We start from the raw sequence: 20436 nt of genomic DNA on the forward strand, positions 1-20436 counted from the left end.
GCATACGACATAGCTACGCCCAAATTAGCTTGATAAACCCTGTATGTGTGAAAATAAATTAGTTGTTCTGAGCGTACACTCGAGCCTTATGTGCAGATACCATTGTCCATCTGTATCTTATTAAGGTCCAGAGAAGCCGGGGGGGTGACCGGGACTCCCTCCACATTCGGACATCACTGGCAACAGTTGTGACCCACAGGTCAACCTAACACAAAGCTGCACTCACAAAGCTGCACACACAAAGCTGCACTCACAGAGCTGCACACAGAAAGCTGCACTCACAAAACTGCACACAGAAACCTGCACTCACAGAGGTGCACACAGAAAGCTGCACTCACAGAGCTGCACACATAAAGCTGCACTCACAAAGCTGCACTCACAAAGCTGCACTCACAAACCTGCACTCACAAACCTGCACACAGAAAGCTGCACTCACAAAGCTGCACACAGAAAGCTGCACTCACAAAGCTGCACACACAGAGCTCCACACAGAAAGCTGCACTCACAGAGCTCCACTCACAAACCTGCACTCACAAAGCTGCACACAGACAGCTGAACACACAGAGCTCCACACACAGAGCTGCACACAGAAAGCTGCACTCACAAACCTGCACACAGAAAGCTGCACTCACAAAAGCTGCATTCACAAGGCTGCACACAGAAAGCTGCACTCACAAGGCTGCACTCACAAACCTGCACTCACAAAGCTGCACACAGAAAGCTGCACTCACAAAGCTGCACACAGAAAGCTGCACTCACAAAGCTGCACACAGAAAGCTGCACACAGAAAGCTGCACTCACAAACCTGCACTCACAAAGCTGCACACAGAAAGCTGCACTCACAGAGGTGCACACAGAAACCTGCACTCACAGAGGTGCACACAGAAAGCTGCACTCACAGAGCTGCACACAGAAAGCTGCACTCACAAAGCTGCACACACAGAGCTGCACACACAGAGCTGCACTCACAAAGCTGCACACAGAAAGCTGCACACAGAAAGCTGCACTCACAAAGCTGCACACAGAAAGCTGCACTCACAAAGCTGCACACAGAAAGCTGCACACACAGAGCTCCACACACAGAAAGCTGCACTCACAAACCTGCACACAGAAAGCTGCACTCACAAAGCTGCACACAGAAAGCTGCACACACAGAGCTCCACACACAGAAAGCTGCACTCACAAAGCTGCATTCACAAGGCTGCACACACAGAGCTGCACTCAAAAAGCTGCACTCACAAAGCTGCACACACAAAGCTGCACACACAAAGCTGCACTCACAAAGCTGCACACAGAAAGCTGCACACACAGAGCTCCACACAGAAAGCTGCACTCAGAGCTCCACTCACAAACCTGCACTCACAAAGCTGCACACACAGAGCTCCACACACAGAAAGCTGCACTCACAAACCTGCACACAGAAAGCTGCACTCACAAAAGCTGCATTCACAAGGCTGCACACAGAAAGCTGCACTCACAAGGCTGCACACAGAAAGCTGCACTCACAAAGCTGCACACACAGAGCTGCACACAGAAAGCTGCACTCACAGAGCTGCACTCACAAAGCTGCACACAGAAAGCTGCACTCACAGAGGTGCACACAGAAAGCTGCACTCACAAAGCTGCACTCACAAACCTGCACTCACAAAGCTGCACACACAAAGCTGCACACACAAACCTGCACTCACAAAAGCTGCACTCACAAGGCTGCACACACAAAGCTGCACACACAAAAGCTGCACTCACAAAGCTGCACACACAAAAGCTGCACTCACAAGGCTGCACACACAAAGCTGCACTCACAAAAGCTGAACTCACAAGGCTGCACACACAAAAGCTGCACTCACAAAGCTGCACACACAAAAGCTGCACACACAAAAGCTGCACTCACAAGGCTGCACACACAAAAGCTGCACTCACAAGGCTGCACCGAACACATTAACACTAAACGAAAAGCTGAGATACAGGACCAGGTGTGAAGGGGCTCAAAGGGCAACGATTAATGTGACCTCCCAGAATAACCGTCATGGACCAATGTGGGACCGGTGGAGAGGGGGAGCCGTGTCTATATGGCATGTACACCACACTGCTATGTGCAGAAATGTACAGCACCAGAGCTGCAGACATAGAGAATGCAGCTCTGGAGGTGACTGGAGGTAAGACACAATGTAACAGCAGAATAGTGAGTGCAGCTCTGGAGGAGACTGGAGGATAAGATGTTGAGGATAAGAATGGAGTATACAAAAATACTTAATTCAGTCATTTCATAGACTCAGGTATTTAGTTTAGTAGATGTAAACTAACGCACACATATTTGTGAATGCTTTTGTTCCTTACTAACATGTATATATGTATATTGCATATTCAGTGTATTTTCCTTACACACAGTATATACCAGCACATGTAATCTTAAAGATGGCTGCTACATCCTGTCTACACCCGAGGTGATAAACAAAAGAAATTCCTGGAGCCTGGACTGACCAATCCAAGGAGGATGTGCAGATCCTATACGTCATGAAGCCCGACCCACGATATTTGATTGGGCTAAAACTTTTGTTCATACCCCATTACTTCTGGGTCTAGGGGCTTTGTCTAAGGCGGGCTTTGCACGTTGCGACATCACAAGCCGATGCTGCGATGTCGCGCGCGATAGTCCCCGCCCCCGTCGCAGGTACGATATCGTGTGATAGCTGCCGTAGAGAACATTATCGCTACGCCAGCTTCACACGCATTCACCCGTCCTGCGACGTTGCTCTGGCTGGCGACCCGCCTCCTTCCTAAGGGGGCGGGTCGTGCGGCGTCATAGCGACGTCACACAGCAGGCAGCCAATAGCGGCGGAGGGGCGGAGATGAGCAGGATGTAAACATCCCGCCCACCTTCTTCCTTCCGTATAGCCGCCGGCGGCAGGTAAGGAGATGTTCCTCGCTCCTGCGGCTTCACACACAGCGATGTGCGCTGCCGCAGGAACGAGGAACAACATCGCACCTGTCGCTGCAGCAAAATTATGAAAAAGTCGGAGCCTGCACCGATCATACGATAACGACGCTTTTGCGCTCGTTAATTGTATCATCTAGAATTTACACAGTACGATATCGAAAGTGACGCCGGATGTGCACCACTTTCGATTTGACCCCACCGACATCGCACGTGCGATGTTGCAACGTGCAAAGCCGCCCTAAGAATAAAGTTCAGTTGCCTCAGTGTCATGGAGAAGGTCCATAACCGATTTATAGTGTCTGTTATCGTTCATTCTCGCATGCACACATGACATTATGATTTGAAACAGCGGTCAGATCCCAAGGGACCGCTTGAGTCTCATCATCATCGTCATTTTAACCCTGACAAAGACACGATGTAACAGCAGAATAGTGACTGCAGCTCTGGAGGTGACTGGAGAATAAGACAACATGTAACAGCAGAATAGTGACTGCAGCTCTGGAGGTGACTGGAGAATAAGACAACATGTAACAGCAGAATAGTGAGTGCAGCTCTGGAGGTGACTGGAGAATAAGACAAGATGTAACAGCAGAATAGTGAGTGCAGTTCTGGAGGTGACTGGAGAATAAGACAAGATGTAACAGCAGAATAGTGACTGCAGCTCTGGAGGTGACTGGAGGATAAGACATGATGTAACAGCAGAATAGTGACTGCAGCTCTGGAGGTGACTGGAGGATAAGACAAGATGTAACAGCAGAATAGTGAGTGCAGCTCTGGAGGTGACTGGAGAATAAGACAAGATGTAACAGCAGAATAGTGAGTGCAGCTCTGGAGGTGACTGGAGAATAAGACAAGATGTAACAGCAGAATAGTGAGTGCAGCTCTGGAGGTGACTGGAGGATAAGACATGATGTAACAGCAGAATAGTGAGTGCAGCTCTGGAGGTGACTGGAGAATAAGACAACATGTAACAGCAGAATAGTGACTGCAGCTCTGGAGGTGACTGGAGGATAAGACACAATGTAACAGCAGAATAGTGAGTGCAGCTCTGGAGGTGACTGGAGGATAAGACAACATGTAACAGCAGAATAGTGAGTGCAGCTCTGGAGGTGAGTGGATGATAAGACATGATGTAACAGCAGAATAGTGAGTGCAGCTCTGGAGGTGACTGGAGAATAAGACAACATGTAACAGGAGAATAGTGAGTGCAGCTCTGGAGGTGACTGGAGGATAAGATATGATGTAACAGAATAATAATGATGCATTTGTCATAGGGCGCAGCTGACAATTTTCCACATTTTGGGATTTGTGGGTTCACACTATTATGTACAGGGGGTCGGGCTCAGTTTTGGGGTGACTGTACCATGTCGATGATCTGGGACAGGGTGATCTGCAGCGTCACATTCATCGCCTTGTCCATGTCTTCCACTGGTCGCAGAGCGTTGGAGTAGTTGGCAAATAAGTCGTTCATCAGTTTGTAGGCGAACTTCCCTTGAGCCCCCAGAACCCCTGAAACAGAAGAGAATATTCAGTACATTAGAGTGAATCTGTCTGCAGGTTTTTGCTATGGAAGCTGAAGCCAGCATGCTGCAAGGGCTGACAGAGACAATCCAGGGCTGCCGCTCTTGTCATGGTCCCATCTATTGTTTATTTGCTAGGTTTGTTAAAGCAGCAGGACTTCTCATTGCTCAGACTACAATGTCTCGTGCACGGCGGTCTGGCCGCCCCCTCCTCTGATTGACATCTCACTGGCAATGTACAATGTCTATACAGAGCCTGGTGGGGGCGGGGAAGCCCCCTGGGCTCAGCTACATGGGCAAAACTAAAAATTCAGATTATGTCAGAACGGCTGCATCCAGAGCTGCACTCACTAGTCTAAGTGATAAATCGTTGGAGTCGGGGTCTCTGCCCTGACATGATGCTGCTCTCAGATGAGGCAGCAAAAACCTGCTGACAGATTCCCTTTAAGGATCCCGGGCCTGGACTGATATATTGGACACCCTGGGGATCCGCACTATCGATAATGCATTATGTTGGGGTCAGCAGTGACTGTATAATACAATGGGAAAGAGCACCCGGTCCGTGAGGATACAGTGAGAATAACCCGGTGTCACCACCAGGGCCGGACTGGCCGCTGGTAATTCTGGCAAATGCCAGGGGCAGCAATGTCTGCTGCGTTGCGATCAGTGTTGTCCTGAAGTTGCCGATAGTCTTAGCAGCTGTGACGGAGCATGGAGCACCCGTCTCCATCACTTTCCTCAGCAGGCTGCGGGCTTCCTTATCACCTGCGGCACGCCAGAGGCGGGGGTCAGCGGTGCGAGTATCTCACTGCACGAGGATGCGTGATTAGGTAAGCCTAAAGATTGTTATTTTAGGGTCTTGTGGGGGACCATCATACTGGACCATCATACTGTATAGAGGGCAGTTGGAGGGACCATCATACTATATAGAGGGCTGTGTGGGCGACCATGATACCATATAGAGGGCTGTGGGATGGACCATAATACTAAATAGGAGCTGTGGGGTGGACCATCTTACCATATAGGGGGATGTTGGGAGACAATCATACTATGTATGTGGCTGTCGTTTGCACCATCATATTGTATAGGGGGCTGTTGGGGGTATGGACCATCATACTTTATATGGGGCTGTGGGGTAGACCATCATACTACATAGGAGGTTGTTGGGGGACCATCATACTATATGGGGGGACATAATACTATATGGGGGCTGTTGAAGGGACCGTCATTCCATATGGGAGCTGTATGGGAAGAATAATACTGTACTGGGGCTTTGAGGGATCATCAGTGTGTGGGGAGCGGTTGTGCACATTATAATGTGTGGTGTAGCTTTGGGGGGACCATCATACTATGTAAAGGTTCATGTGTACCATTATACTGTATGGGGGCTGTGGTGACCATCATACTGTATAGGGTGGTTATAAGGAACATCATACTGTATGGGGGCTGTGGTGACCATCTTACTGTATAGAGTGATTATGGGATACATCATACTGTATGGGGGCTATAGTGTTGATCATACTGTGAGGGGTGGTTATGGCATACATCATACTGTTTGGAGGCTGTGGTGACCATCTTACTGTATAGAGTGATTATGGGATACATCATACTGTATGGGGGCTATAGTGATGATCATACTGTGAGGGGTGGTTATGGCATACATCATACTGTATGGAGGCTGTGGTGACCATCTTACTGTATAGAGTGATTATGGGATACATCATACTGTATGGGGGCTATAGTGATGATCATACTGTGAGGGGTGGTTATGGCATACATCATACTGTATGGAGGCTGTGGTGACCATCTTACTGTATAGGGTGGTTATGAGGAACATCATACTGTATGGGGGCTATAGTGTTGATCATACTATGAGGGGTGGTTATGGCATACATCATACTGTATGGAGGCTGTGGTGACCATCTTACTGTATAGGGTGGTTATGAGGAACATCATACTGTATGGGGGCTATAGTGTTGATCATACTATGAGGGGTGTTTATGGCATACATCATACTGTATGGAGGCTGTGGTGACCATCTTACTGTATAGGGTGGTTATGAGGAACATCATACTGTATGGGGGCTATAGTGATGATCATACTATGAGGGGTGGTTATGGCATACATCATACTGTATGGAGGCTGTGGTGACCATCTTACTGTGAGGAGTGCTGTGGGGCATCATACTGTATGGGGGCTGTGGTGACCATCTTACTGTGAGGGGTGCTGTGGGGCATCATACTGTATGGGGGCTGTGGTGACCATCTGTGAGAAGTGCTGTGGGGCATCATACTGTATGGGGGCTGTGGTGACCATCTTACTGTGAGGGGTGCTGTGGGGAATCATACTTTGTGTGGGTATTTGCTCATTTTGCTTTTATCCTAGGTGATGTCTGTTAATTAATGGCCACAGTGTGAACATGAACCTACACGTTGCGCTTCTGCCACCATAGTCTCCAGCTCATTTCTTTGGCTTTGGTATGTTGTACCTTGTGCGAGGTTCTGCCTTTTTGGCCTGTGATTTTAGTCCATAAAGTCTATAAGACACCTCGAGCCCTCAGGTCTGGGTGCTGCTCTGCAGCATCTGGAAGCCTCCTGGCACATAGAGATGTTTAATGCAAGCGTTGGGCACCATGCCGATTGGGGTCACCTTGCCGCGGTGGGATGATGTTCACGCTTTTCTTGTCCCCTATGTTATTTACATGTATTATTACTATTTATTTACTGCAGGGGATTTGCTCATTTTGTTTTTGTCCCAGGTTATATTTGGGGTTTTGGGGCAATTATAACGTGGGGGGCATAACAGTGTACGAGGGCCATGAAAAGGGGTATCATAGAGGGTGAGGACACTACGGGGATTCAGTAGGCAAAATATCTGTAAGTGCCATATACAAGGGTGGGACTCAAATATTTAAAAGCAGGTTGGGAAACCACGCCTATTTTAACACCACGCCCATTTTAAAGCCACACCCATTTTGTTAATCACAGTTTCAATGTTACAAACAATGGCAGCTAAAAGTGAAGGCGTTTTCCCCTTCTTACCCTACGTATATCTTCACGCACAGTCTCATTGTCTCCTGTCAGGTCCACATTGCTCCAGTCTCTGTCAGTCACTTCTTACTATAATGAATAGTATTAAAGGTTTTTCTACAAGTTTTTAAAATTAGTATTAAAGGAACTTTACTCAAATTGGAAAGTGCGACCTCCTGTCCATCGGACACCTCAACTGTCTGGTGCTACTAATCTCTGGCCTCAGCAGCCACAGGCCATATATGTGAGTTACATCACCACACCATGATCAGACCACATATTACCATTACATGTGACTGAATAATACCACATACAAGGCAAAAATCACGCCACACCATGACCAGATATTACCACCAAATATTGACTAAATAATAGCACAAACAGGAGACAAATGCTGCCACACCGTGACCAGACAACATATTTCCATCACATAGAGAATAAATAATACCATATACAAATGACAAATACTGCAACACCAGACCATATATTTTCACAACATAGTGACTGAATAATACCATATACAAGGTCAAATACTGCAACACCCTGACCAGACCACATATTACCACCACATAGTGACAAAATAATACCACAAGGGACAAATACTGTCACACCATGACCAGACCACATAGTGACTGAGTAATACCACATACAAGGGACAAATCCTGCCACACCATGACCAGTCCACATATAGCCACATCACACTGACTGAATAATACCACATACTAGTGATAAATATCGCCATAACATGACAAAACCACATATTACCACCAGACCAGATAGTGAATGAAAAGTACCATATAAAAGGAGAAATACCACTACACCATAACCAGACCACATAATACTACCACATATTGACTGACTAATACAATACCGATTAATAAAAGCCACAATACTAATAACACTAATAGCTTTATACAAAGGAGCTCAGTATATAGTGTACAGTTAATATAGGAATCACTAGTGACATTGCACACAGGAGCTCTGTCTATAGTATATTGTGTACAGGTAATAAGTGTCAGTACACAGGTAATGCAGTGATCACCAGTGACATTATACACAGAAGCTCTGTATATAGTATATAGTGTACAGATAATACAGAGATCACTAGTGACATTATACAAAAGAGTTCTGCAAATAGCGTGTAATGTACAGGTAATACAGTGATCACCGGTGACATTATACACAGGAGCTCTATATATACACTATATAGTGTATAATGTAAGTGTACAGCTAATACAGTCATGGCCAAAAGTTTTGAGAATGCTACAAATATTAATTTTCACAAAGTCTACTGCTTACGTTTTTCTAATGGCAATTTGCATATACTCCAGAATGTCATAAACAGTGATCAGCTTAACAGCAATTACTTGCAAAGTCAATATTGGCTAAGAAAATGAACGTCACCCCCAAAACACATTTCAACATCATTGCATTCCTGCCTTAAAAGGAGCAGCTAACATTGTTTTAGTGATTGTTCCAGTAACACAGGTGTGGGTGTTGATGAGGACAGGGCTGGCGATCAATCAGTCATGATTAAGTAAGAATGACACCACTTGACACTTTAAAAGGAGGCTGGTGCTTGGTATCATTGTTTCTCTTCAGTTAACCATGGTTATCTCTAAAGAAACACGTGCAGCCATCATTGCTCTGCACAAAAATGGCCTAACAGGGAAGAGTATCGCAGCTACAAAGATTGCACCTCAGTCACCAATCTATCGCATCATCAAGAACTTCAAGGAGAGAGCTTCCATTGTTGCCAAAAAGGCTCCCGGGCGCCCAAGAAGGACCAGCAAACGCCAGGACCGTATCTTAAACCTGTTTCAGCTGTGGGATGGGACTACCAGCAGTAGCGAGCTAGCGCAGCAATTGCAGCAGGCTGGTGTGAGGGCTTCTGCACGCACTGTGAGGCGGAGACTGCTTGAGCAAGGCCTGGTTTCAAGGAGGGCAGCAAAGAAGCCTCTTCTCTCCAGAAAAAACATCAGGGACCGACTGATATTCTGCAAAAGGTGCAGGGAGTGGACTGCTGAGGACTGGGGGAAAGTCATTTTCTCAGATGAATCCCCTTTTCGATTGTTTGGGACATCTGGAAAACAGCTTATTAGGAGAAGAAGAGGTGAGCGCTAGCACCAGTCTTGTCTCATGCCAACTGTTAAGCATCCGGAAACCATTCATGTGTGGGGTTGCTTCTCAGCCCAGGGAATCGCACCACTCACAGTCTGGCCTAAAAACACAGCCATGAATAAAGAATGTACCAGAATGTCCTCCAAGAGCAACTTCTCCCAACCGTCCAAGAGCAGGCGCCCAACAATGCCTTTTCCAGCATGATGGAGCACCTTGCCATAAAGCAAAGGGGATCACTAAATGGCTCATGGAACAAAACATAGAGATTTTGGGTCCATGGCCTGGAAACTCCCCAGATCTTAATCCCATTGAGAACTTGTGGTCAATCATCAAGAGACGGGTGGACAAACAAAAACCAACAAATTCTGGCAAAATGCAAGCATTGCTTATGCAAGAATGGACGGCGATCAGTCAGGATTTGCTCCAGAAGATGATTGACAGCATGCCCGGGAGAATTGCAGAGGTCCTGAAGAAGAAGGGGCAACACTGCAAATATTCACTTGCTGCATTAACCCATTCTAATGTCAATAGAACCTTCTGGTCTCATAATATGATTGCAATTATATTTCTGTATGTGATGTAAACATCAGACACAAATAAACACCAGAGGGAACATATCATGTGAAAATAGCATTGTGGTGTCATTCTCAAAACTTTTGGCCATGACTGTACAGTGATGTGTGTAGTGAAGTCATTCGTCCATGCCTGTCTTCTTCCCTTGAGCTGACCGCTATCACTTTTTCTGCTAGGACTTGACTCTGCAGGAAATAACACACAATCATCTAGAAGTGATCACTTTTAAAACACATTCCCAGTTTTTTCCCGATTTCTACACTGCACAAAATGAAGAAAAAAAAGTGACAGAGTCGCCACGCACAGTGCATAAGATTATTACACAGTTACTTATTGTCATGTGCACTATTGATTTATTAAATAAAAATTAAACTGCCAGTTACACTTTAATCCTTCTCATTCTAGCCCCATATAGTAATTATGTTACCCATCATGGCCCCTTTTTGTAATAATTTCCTCCACCCTGGCCCTCTTCTGTAATAATGGCCACCATCCTGTAATAATGTCCTCTGTCCTGTAATAATGTCCTCCGTCCTGTAATAATGTCCTCCGTCCTGTAATAATTTCCTCTGTCCTGTAATAATGGCCACCATCCTGTAATAATGTCCTCCGTCCTGTAATAATGTCCACCGTCCTGTAATAATGTCCTCTGTCCTGTAATAATGGCCACCGTCCTGTAATAATGTCCTCTGTCCTGTAATAATGTCCTCCATCCTGTAATAATGTCCTCTGTCCTGTAACAATGTCCTCTGTCCTGTAATAATGGCCACCATCCTGTAATAATGTCCTCTGTCCTGTAATAATGGCCACCATCCTGTAATAATGTCCTCCGTCCTGTAATAATGGCCACCATCCTGTAATAATGTCCTCCGTCCTGTAATAATGTCCACCGTCCTGTAATAATGTCCTCTGTCCTGTAATAATGTCCTCCATCCTGTAATAATGTCCTCCGTCCTGTAATAATGTCCTCTGTCCTGTAATAATGTCCTCCGTCCTGTAATAATGTTCTCCGTCCTGTAATAATGTCCTCCGTCCTGTAATAATGTCCTCCGTCCTGTAATAATGGCCACCATCCTGTAATAATGTCCTCCGTCCTGTAATAATGTCCTCTGTACTGTAATAATGTCCTCCGTCCTGTAATAATGTCCTCCGTCCTGTAATAATGTCCTCTGTACTGTAATAATGTCCTCTGTCCTGTAATAATTTCCTCCGTCCTGTAATAATGTCCTCCGTCCTGTAATAATGTCCTCTGTCCTGTAATAATGTCCTCTGTTCTGTAATAATGTCCACCATCCTGTAATAATGTCCTCTGTCCTGTAATAATGTCCTCTGTCCTGTAATAATGTCCTCCATCCTGTAATAATGTCCTCTGTCCTGTAATAATGTCCTCTGTCCTGTAATAATGTCCTCCATCCTGTAATAATGTCCTCTGTCCTGTAATGTCCTCTGTCCTGTAATAATGTCCTCTGTCCTGTAATAATGTCCTCTGTCCTGTAATAATGTCCTCCATCCTGTAATAATGTCCTCCATCCTGTAATAATGTCCTCTGTCCTGTAATAATGTCCTCTGTCCTGTAATAATGTCCTCTGTCCTGTAATAATATCCCCCATCCTGTAATAATGTCCTCTGTCCTGTAATAATTTCCTCCATCCTGTAATAATGTCCTCTGTCCTGTAATGTCCTCTGTCCTGTAATAATGTCCTCTGTCCTGTAATAATGTCCTCCATCCTGTAATAATGTGCTCTGTCCTGTAATAATGTCCTCTGTCCTGTAATAATATCCCCCATCCTGTAATAATGTCCTCTGTCCTGTAATAATTTCCTCCATCATGACCCTCTTCTGTAATAACGTCGGCCCATCCTGTAATAATTTCCTCCATTCTAGCCTCTTCCTGTAATAGTGCACTAAATCCAGGGATCCTTCCTGTACTTATGTCCTCCATACTGGACCCCTTCCTGACCCCTTTTGTAATAATGTACCCCATCATGGCTCATATATTATGCCTCATTTTGCTCTCCATATGACCCTCACCCTGGTCCTAATGTCATTCATCTTGGCCCCCATATAATCCCTCATCTTGATCCCCATAAATCATCCTTCGTGGTCCTCATAATCCCCCATCTTAGTTTCCATATGTCATACAACATGGTCCTCATATGATCCCTCATTTTGGTCCACATATTTCATCCATCGTGATCCTCATTTGATCCCCCATCTTGGTCCCCATATGTCATCCATCGTGGTCCTTATATAATCCCCCATCTTGGTCCCCATATGTCATCCATCCTGATCCCCATATAATCCCTCATCTTGATCTCCATATTTGATCCATCATGGTCCTCCTATGATCCCCCATCTTGGTACCCATATGTCATCCATTGTGGTCCTCATATAATCCTTTCTTCAGCAGTCAAGACTCTTTCAATTTTTGTTTGAGGGATGTTCCTCCATTCTTCCTTGGAGACATCTTCCAGTTCTGTGAGATTCCTGGCTCATCTTGCATGCTCTGCTCTTCCTTGGAGATGTCTTCCAGTTCTGTGAGATTCCTGGCTCGTCTTGCATGCACTGCTCTTCCTTGGAGATGTCTTCTGGCTCTGTGAGATTCCTGGCTCGTCTTGCATGCACTGCTCTTCCTTGGAGACATCTTCTAGTTCTGTGAGATTCCTGGCTCGTCTTACATGCACTGCTCTTCCATGGAGATGTCTTCCAGTTCTGTGAGATTCCTGGCTCGTCTTGCATGCACTGCTCTTCCTTGGAGATGTCTTCTGGCTCTGTGAGATTCCTGGCTCGTCTTGCATGCACTGCTCTTCCTTGGAGACTTCCTTGGAGACATCTTTCGGTTCTGTGAGATTCCTGGCTCGTCTTGCATGCTTTTTTTTGAGGTTTAGCCACAGATTTTCAGTGATTTTCAGAGCAGGGGACTCTGAGGCCATTGTAAAACCATCTTGCAGCTTTTGAGGTCGTCTATTTTGGATTTTGACATGTGTTTAGGATCATTATCCATTTGCAGACGCCATCCTCTTTTCTCTTCTTTTTCCCTCTTTTCATCTTCATCATTTTTACAGATAGAGTTATGTTTGCATCAAAAATTTGTTGAAATTTCATTGAATCCATTCTTCCCTCTACCTGTGAAATGCTCCCTGTGCCATTGGCTGTTACACAACCCTAAAGCATGATTAATCCACCCCCATACTTAATGGTTAGTGAGATATTCTTTTCCTGAAATTCTGTGCCCTTTTTTTTTTCTCACCTCATACCTTTCATCATTGTGGCCAGAATTCTATTTTACCCTCATCGGTCCACAGGACTTGTTTCCAGAATGTATCAGGTTTGTTTAGATGTTCTCTCGCAGACTTCTGCAGCTGAATTTTATGGTGGGGACACAGGAGAGGTTTTCTTCTGATGACGCTTCCATGAAGGTCATATTTGTGCAGGTGTCTCGGAACACTAGAACAATGTACCACAACTCCAGAGTCTGCTAAATTTTCCTAAAGGTCTTTTGCAGTCAGCCAGGAGCTCTGATGTGCCTCTAGAAATCCTATGCGCAGATCTCACAGAAGTTTAGCTTGGTCTACCAGACCTTATCTTGACCTCCACCGTTCCTGATAGCTGTCATTTCTTAATTACATTTCAAACTAAGGAAATGGTAACTTGAAAACACTTTGCTATCTTCCTATAGTCTTCTCCTGCTTTGTGGGCCTCCACCATTTTTCACTTTCAGAGTGCTAGGCAGCTGCTTAGAAGAACCCATGGCTGCTGTTTTTGACACAAGGTTAGACGAAGCTGGGTTTTTATAAGGCAGTGAAATTTGCATCACCTGCCTTTCCTAACAATTCCCCACACAAAGGGGATTGAAGCAGTAGAACACTTCCTCAGATCCAGAGCAGTACATTGTAGAACACACAGTACCTTTGTCATCAAACTCTTGACCTTTATATTCACTCACAATTATTTCTCCTTTGATGGCAATTACTTCCACCAGCTCAGGGGCACTGCGATGGGAAGTTCCTGTGCCCCATCATATGCCAATTTGTTCCTGGGCTGGTGGGAGGAACGGACCATCTTTGGAGAGGAGTTAGCATGGTGGCTTCCCATGATTATCTACTGGGGCAGGTTCATAGAGGACATGTTCATCTTGTGAGGTGGCACCACAAGTGATTTCATAGCTTCATGGCACATATTAACATCAATGAAGTGGGCGTTAGATTTATCAGCGAGATTCATGCTAATAAATAGCTATTTTTGGACAGCATGCTTTGCAAACGTTAGGATGGTATGCTCTCCACTAGCATCTCTAGGAAACCTACATCCACCAACAGTGTCCTGAGATGGGAGAACTTCAACACCCGTTTCCGTCTAAAAGGGGCATTCCAAAGGGTCAATACTTTCGGCTCAGGAGGAATCGCTCTGAGAGGGAAGAGTCCCTGAAACAGCTGAGAGACTTGAAAAGTAGGTCCAGAACGAGAATGGGACTCCTTGTTCCAACTGAACTCCACCAAGCTGGGGGTACGGGACCCCGGCCGTGTCATCGGGACATTTGATGATGAAGCAGACGTAATTTTTAGTCTCCTTCGGAAGTATTCAGGTAATCTTCTGGCAGATCCGGATTTGAGTGACATTTTACCACCTCGTAACATTTAGAAAAGGAGCATCTCTGGGACATCAGCTTGTCCACAGCCATTACAACACACCAAATAGACCAGGAACGTGGTTGGGCAGGAGACCCATGGGCACCTTTCAGTGTGGGGACTACGGGGGAACACTATTCTCCTTAAGGAGACTTTGCAAGCCAGTCTGGCTGCCAGGTAAGGGGACTTATAGCTGCAATGCCCCTAAAATTCCACGGGGGAACACTATTCTCCTTAAGGAGACTTTGCAAGCCAGTCTGGCTGCCAGGTAAGGGGACTTATAGCTGCAATGCCCCTCTGGGAAATATTCAAATTGTCTCTCCAGTAAAGGAGACAAACTCTAGCACAGCGCCACCTATTGGAAGTAGCGATCCTAAAAGTCACAAGTGGATTTTTGACAATCCTTTGCAATATGACTCAGGATATATAAGCCAGATCAGAATCCCAATTTGCAGACACGGTGTTTCGGGGTGCTTGCCCCTCGTCAGTGCAAAGTATGGGGGTGTCTGATCTGGCTCATGAGAAAGCTATGTGGGGACCACGGGGGAACACTATTCTCCTTAAGGAGACTTTGCAAGCCAGTCTGGCTGCCAGGTAAGGGGACTTATAGCTGCAATGCCCCTAAAATTCCACGGGGGAACACTATTCTCCTTAAGGAGACTTTGCAAGCCAGTCTGGCTGCCAGGTAAGGGGACTTATAGCTGCAATGCCCCTCTGGGAAATATTCAAATTGTCTCTCCAGTAAAGGAGACAAACTCTAGCACAGCGCCACCTATTGGAAGTAGCGATCCTAAAAGTCACAAGTGGATTTTTGACAATCCTTTGCAATATGACTCAGGATATATAAGCCAGATCAGAATCCCAATTTGCAGACACGGTGTTTCGGGGTGCTTGCCCCTCGTCAGTGCAAAGTATGGGGGTGTCTGATCTGGCTCATGAGAAAGCTATGTGGGGACCACGGGGGAACACTATTCTCCTTAAGGAGACTTTGCAAGCCAGTCTGGCTGCCAGGTAAGGGGACTTATAGCTGCAATGCCCCTAAAATTCCACGGGGGAACACTATTCTCCTTAAGGAGACTTTGCAAGCCAGTCTGGCTGCCAGGTAAGGGGACTTATAGCTGCAATGCCCCTCTGGGAAATATTCAAATTGTCTCTCCAGTAAAGGAGACAAACTCTAGCACAGCGCCACCTATTGGAAGTAGCGATCCTAAAAGTCACAAGTGGATTTTTGACAATCCTTTGCAATATGACTCAGGATATATAAGCCAGATCAGAATCCCAATTTGCAGACACGGTGTTTCGGGGTGCTTGCCCCTCGTCAGTGCAAAGTATGGGGGTGTCTGATCTGGCTCATGAGAAAGCTATGTGGGGACCACGGGGGAACACTATTCTCCTTAAGGAGACTTTGCAAGCCAGTCTGGCTGCCAGGTAAGGGGACTTATAGCTGCAATGCCCCTAAAATTCCACGGGGGAACACTATTCTCCTTAAGGAGACTTTGCAAGCCAGTCTGGCTGCCAGGTAAGGGGACTTATAGCTGCAATGCCCCTCTGGGAAATATTCAAATTGTCTCTCCAGTAAAGGAGACAAACTCTAGCACAGCGCCACCTATTGGAAGTAGCGATCCTAAAAGTCACAAGTGGATTTTTGACAATCCTTTGCAATATGACTCAGGATATATAAGCCAGATCAGAATCCCAATTTGCAGACACGGTGTTTCGGGGTGCTTGCCCCTCGTCAGTGCAAAGTATGGGGGTGTCTGATCTGGCTCATGAGAAAGCTATGTGGGGACCACGGGGGAACACTATTCTCCTTAAGGAGACTTTGCAAGCCAGTCTGGCTGCCAGGTAAGGGGACTTATAGCTGCAATGCCCCTAAAATTCCACGGGGGAACACTATTCTCCTTAAGGAGACTTTGCAAGCCAGTCTGGCTGCCAGGTAAGGGGACTTATAGCTGCAATGCCCCTCTGGGAAATATTCAAATTGTCTCTCCAGTAAAGGAGACAAACTCTAGCACAGCGCCACCTATTGGAAGTAGCGATCCTAAAAGTCACAAGTGGATTTTTGACAATCCTTTGCAATATGACTCAGGATATATAAGCCAGATCAGAATCCCAATTTGCAGACACGGTGTTTCGGGGTGCTTGCCCCTCGTCAGTGCAAAGTATGGGGGTGTCTGATCTGGCTCATGAGAAAGCTATGTGGGGACCACGGGGGAACACTATTCTCCTTAAGGAGACTTTGCAAGCCAGTCTGGCTGCCAGGTAAGGGGACTTATAGCTGCAATGCCCCTAAAATTCCACGGGGGAACACTATTCTCCTTAAGGAGACTTTGCAAGCCAGTCTGGCTGCCAGGTAAGGGGACTTATAGCTGCAATGCCCCTCTGGGAAATATTCAAATTGTCTCTCCAGTAAAGGAGACAAACTCTAGCACAGCGCCACCTATTGGAAGTAGCGATCCTAAAAGTCACAAGTGGATTTTTGACAATCCTTTGCAATATGACTCAGGATATATAAGCCAGATCAGAATCCCAATTTGCAGACACGGTGTTTCGGGGTGCTTGCCCCTCGTCAGTGCAAAGTATGGGGGTGTCTGATCTGGCTCATGAGAAAGCTATGTGGGGACCACGGGGGAACACTATTCTCCTTAAGGAGACTTTGCAAGCCAGTCTGGCTGCCAGGTAAGGGGACTTATAGCTGCAATGCCCCTAAAATTCCACGGGGGAACACTATTCTCCTTAAGGAGACTTTGCAAGCCAGTCTGGCTGCCAGGTAAGGGGACTTATAGCTGCAATGCCCCTCTGGGAAATATTCAAATTGTCTCTCCAGTAAAGGAGACAAACTCTAGCACAGCGCCACCTATTGGAAGTAGCGATCCTAAAAGTCACAAGTGGATTTTTGACAATCCTTTGCAATATGACTCAGGATATATAAGCCAGATCAGAATCCCAATTTGCAGACACGGTGTTTCGGGGTGCTTGCCCCTCGTCAGTGCAAAGTATGGGGGTGTCTGATCTGGCTCATGAGAAAGCTATGTGGGGACCACGGGGGAACACTATTCTCCTTAAGGAGACTTTGCAAGCCAGTCTGGCTGCCAGGTAAGGGGACTTATAGCTGCAATGCCCCTAAAATTCCACGGGGGAACACTATTCTCCTTAAGGAGACTTTGCAAGCCAGTCTGGCTGCCAGGTAAGGGGACTTATAGCTGCAATGCCCCTCTGGGAAATATTCAAATTGTCTCTCCAGTAAAGGAGACAAACTCTAGCACAGCGCCACCTATTGGAAGTAGCGATCCTAAAAGTCACAAGTGGATTTTTGACAATCCTTTGCAATATGACTCAGGATATATAAGCCAGATCAGAATCCCAATTTGCAGACACGGTGTTTCGGGGTGCTTGCCCCTCGTCAGTGCAAAGTATGGGGGTGTCTGATCTGGCTCATGAGAAAGCTATGTGGGGACCACGGGGGAACACTATTCTCCTTAAGGAGACTTTGCAAGCCAGTCTGGCTGCCAGGTAAGGGGACTTATAGCTGCAATGCCCCTAAAATTCCACGGGGGAACACTATTCTCCTTAAGGAGACTTTGCAAGCCAGTCTGGCTGCCAGGTAAGGGGACTTATAGCTGCAATGCCCCTCTGGGAAATATTCAAATTGTCTCTCCAGTAAAGGAGACAAACTCTAGCACAGCGCCACCTATTGGAAGTAGCGATCCTAAAAGTCACAAGTGGATTTTTGACAATCCTTTGCAATATGACTCAGGATATATAAGCCAGATCAGAATCCCAATTTGCAGACACGGTGTTTCGGGGTGCTTGCCCCTCGTCAGTGCAAAGTATGGGGGTGTCTGATCTGGCTCATGAGAAAGCTATGTGGGGACCACGGGGGAACACTATTCTCCTTAAGGAGACTTTGCAAGCCAGTCTGGCTGCCAGGTAAGGGGACTTATAGCTGCAATGCCCCTAAAATTCCACGGGGGAACACTATTCTCCTTAAGGAGACTTTGCAAGCCAGTCTGGCTGCCAGGTAAGGGGACTTATAGCTGCAATGCCCCTCTGGGAAATATTCAAATTGTCTCTCCAGTAAAGGAGACAAACTCTAGCACAGCGCCACCTATTGGAAGTAGCGATCCTAAAAGTCACAAGTGGATTTTTGACAATCCTTTGCAATATGACTCAGGATATATAAGCCAGATCAGAATCCCAATTTGCAGACACGGTGTTTCGGGGTGCTTGCCCCTCGTCAGTGCAAAGTATGGGGGTGTCTGATCTGGCTCATGAGAAAGCTATGTGGGGACCACGGGGGAACACTATTCTCCTTAAGGAGACTTTGCAAGCCAGTCTGGCTGCCAGGTAAGGGGACTTATAGCTGCAATGCCCCTAAAATTCCACGGGGGAACACTATTCTCCTTAAGGAGACTTTGCAAGCCAGTCTGGCTGCCAGGTAAGGGGACTTATAGCTGCAATGCCCCTCTGGGAAATATTCAAATTGTCTCTCCAGTAAAGGAGACAAACTCTAGCACAGCGCCACCTATTGGAAGTAGCGATCCTAAAAGTCACAAGTGGATTTTTGACAATCCTTTGCAATATGACTCAGGATATATAAGCCAGATCAGAATCCCAATTTGCAGACACGGTGTTTCGGGGTGCTTGCCCCTCGTCAGTGCAAAGTATGGGGGTGTCTGATCTGGCTCATGAGAAAGCTATGTGGGGACCACGGGGGAACACTATTCTCCTTAAGGAGACTTTGCAAGCCAGTCTGGCTGCCAGGTAAGGGGACTTATAGCTGCAATGCCCCTAAAATTCCACGGGGGAACACTATTCTCCTTAAGGAGACTTTGCAAGCCAGTCTGGCTGCCAGGTAAGGGGACTTATAGCTGCAATGCCCCTCTGGGAAATATTCAAATTGTCTCTCCAGTAAAGGAGACAAACTCTAGCACAGCGCCACCTATTGGAAGTAGCGATCCTAAAAGTCACAAGTGGATTTTTGACAATCCTTTGCAATATGACTCAGGATATATAAGCCAGATCAGAATCCCAATTTGCAGACACGGTGTTTCGGGGTGCTTGCCCCTCGTCAGTGCAAAGTATGGGGGTGTCTGATCTGGCTCATGAGAAAGCTATGTGGGGACCACGGGGGAACACTATTCTCCTTAAGGAGACTTTGCAAGCCAGTCTGGCTGCCAGGTAAGGGGACTTATAGCTGCAATGCCCCTAAAATTCCACGGGGGAACACTATTCTCCTTAAGGAGACTTTGCAAGCCAGTCTGGCTGCCAGGTAAGGGGACTTATAGCTGCAATGCCCCTCTGGGAAATATTCAAATTGTCTCTCCAGTAAAGGAGACAAACTCTAGCACAGCGCCACCTATTGGAAGTAGCGATCCTAAAAGTCACAAGTGGATTTTTGACAATCCTTTGCAATATGACTCAGGATATATAAGCCAGATCAGAATCCCAATTTGCAGACACGGTGTTTCGGGGTGCTTGCCCCTCGTCAGTGCAAAGTATGGGGGTGTCTGATCTGGCTCATGAGAAAGCTATGTGGGGACCACGGGGGAACACTATTCTCCTTAAGGAGACTTTGCAAGCCAGTCTGGCTGCCAGGTAAGGGGACTTATAGCTGCAATGCCCCT

At 46.4% G+C, this 20436-nt stretch overlaps 1 protein-coding gene across 2 annotated transcripts in view; it reads right to left on the minus strand.

Moving 5' to 3' along the window:
• Nucleotides 1-20436, minus strand: part of LOC142292370 (neuronal acetylcholine receptor subunit alpha-10-like) — a 159742-nt gene that overhangs the window by 76460 nt on the left and 62846 nt on the right. Inside the window, exon 2 of one of the 2 annotated variants that reach the window (XM_075337693.1) lies at nucleotides 4302-4447. In XM_075337693.1, coding sequence (XP_075193808.1) covers nucleotides 4302-4447 — 146 coding nt within the window. Of the gene's footprint in view, nucleotides 1-4301; nucleotides 4448-20436 lie in introns of those variants that run through there. The other variant, XM_075337694.1, reaches the window with a different exon arrangement.

The sequence above is a fragment of the Anomaloglossus baeobatrachus genome, chromosome 2, assembly GCF_048569485.1.
Source record: "Anomaloglossus baeobatrachus isolate aAnoBae1 chromosome 2, aAnoBae1.hap1, whole genome shotgun sequence".
Lineage (NCBI taxonomy): Eukaryota > Metazoa > Chordata > Amphibia > Anura > Aromobatidae > Anomaloglossus > Anomaloglossus baeobatrachus.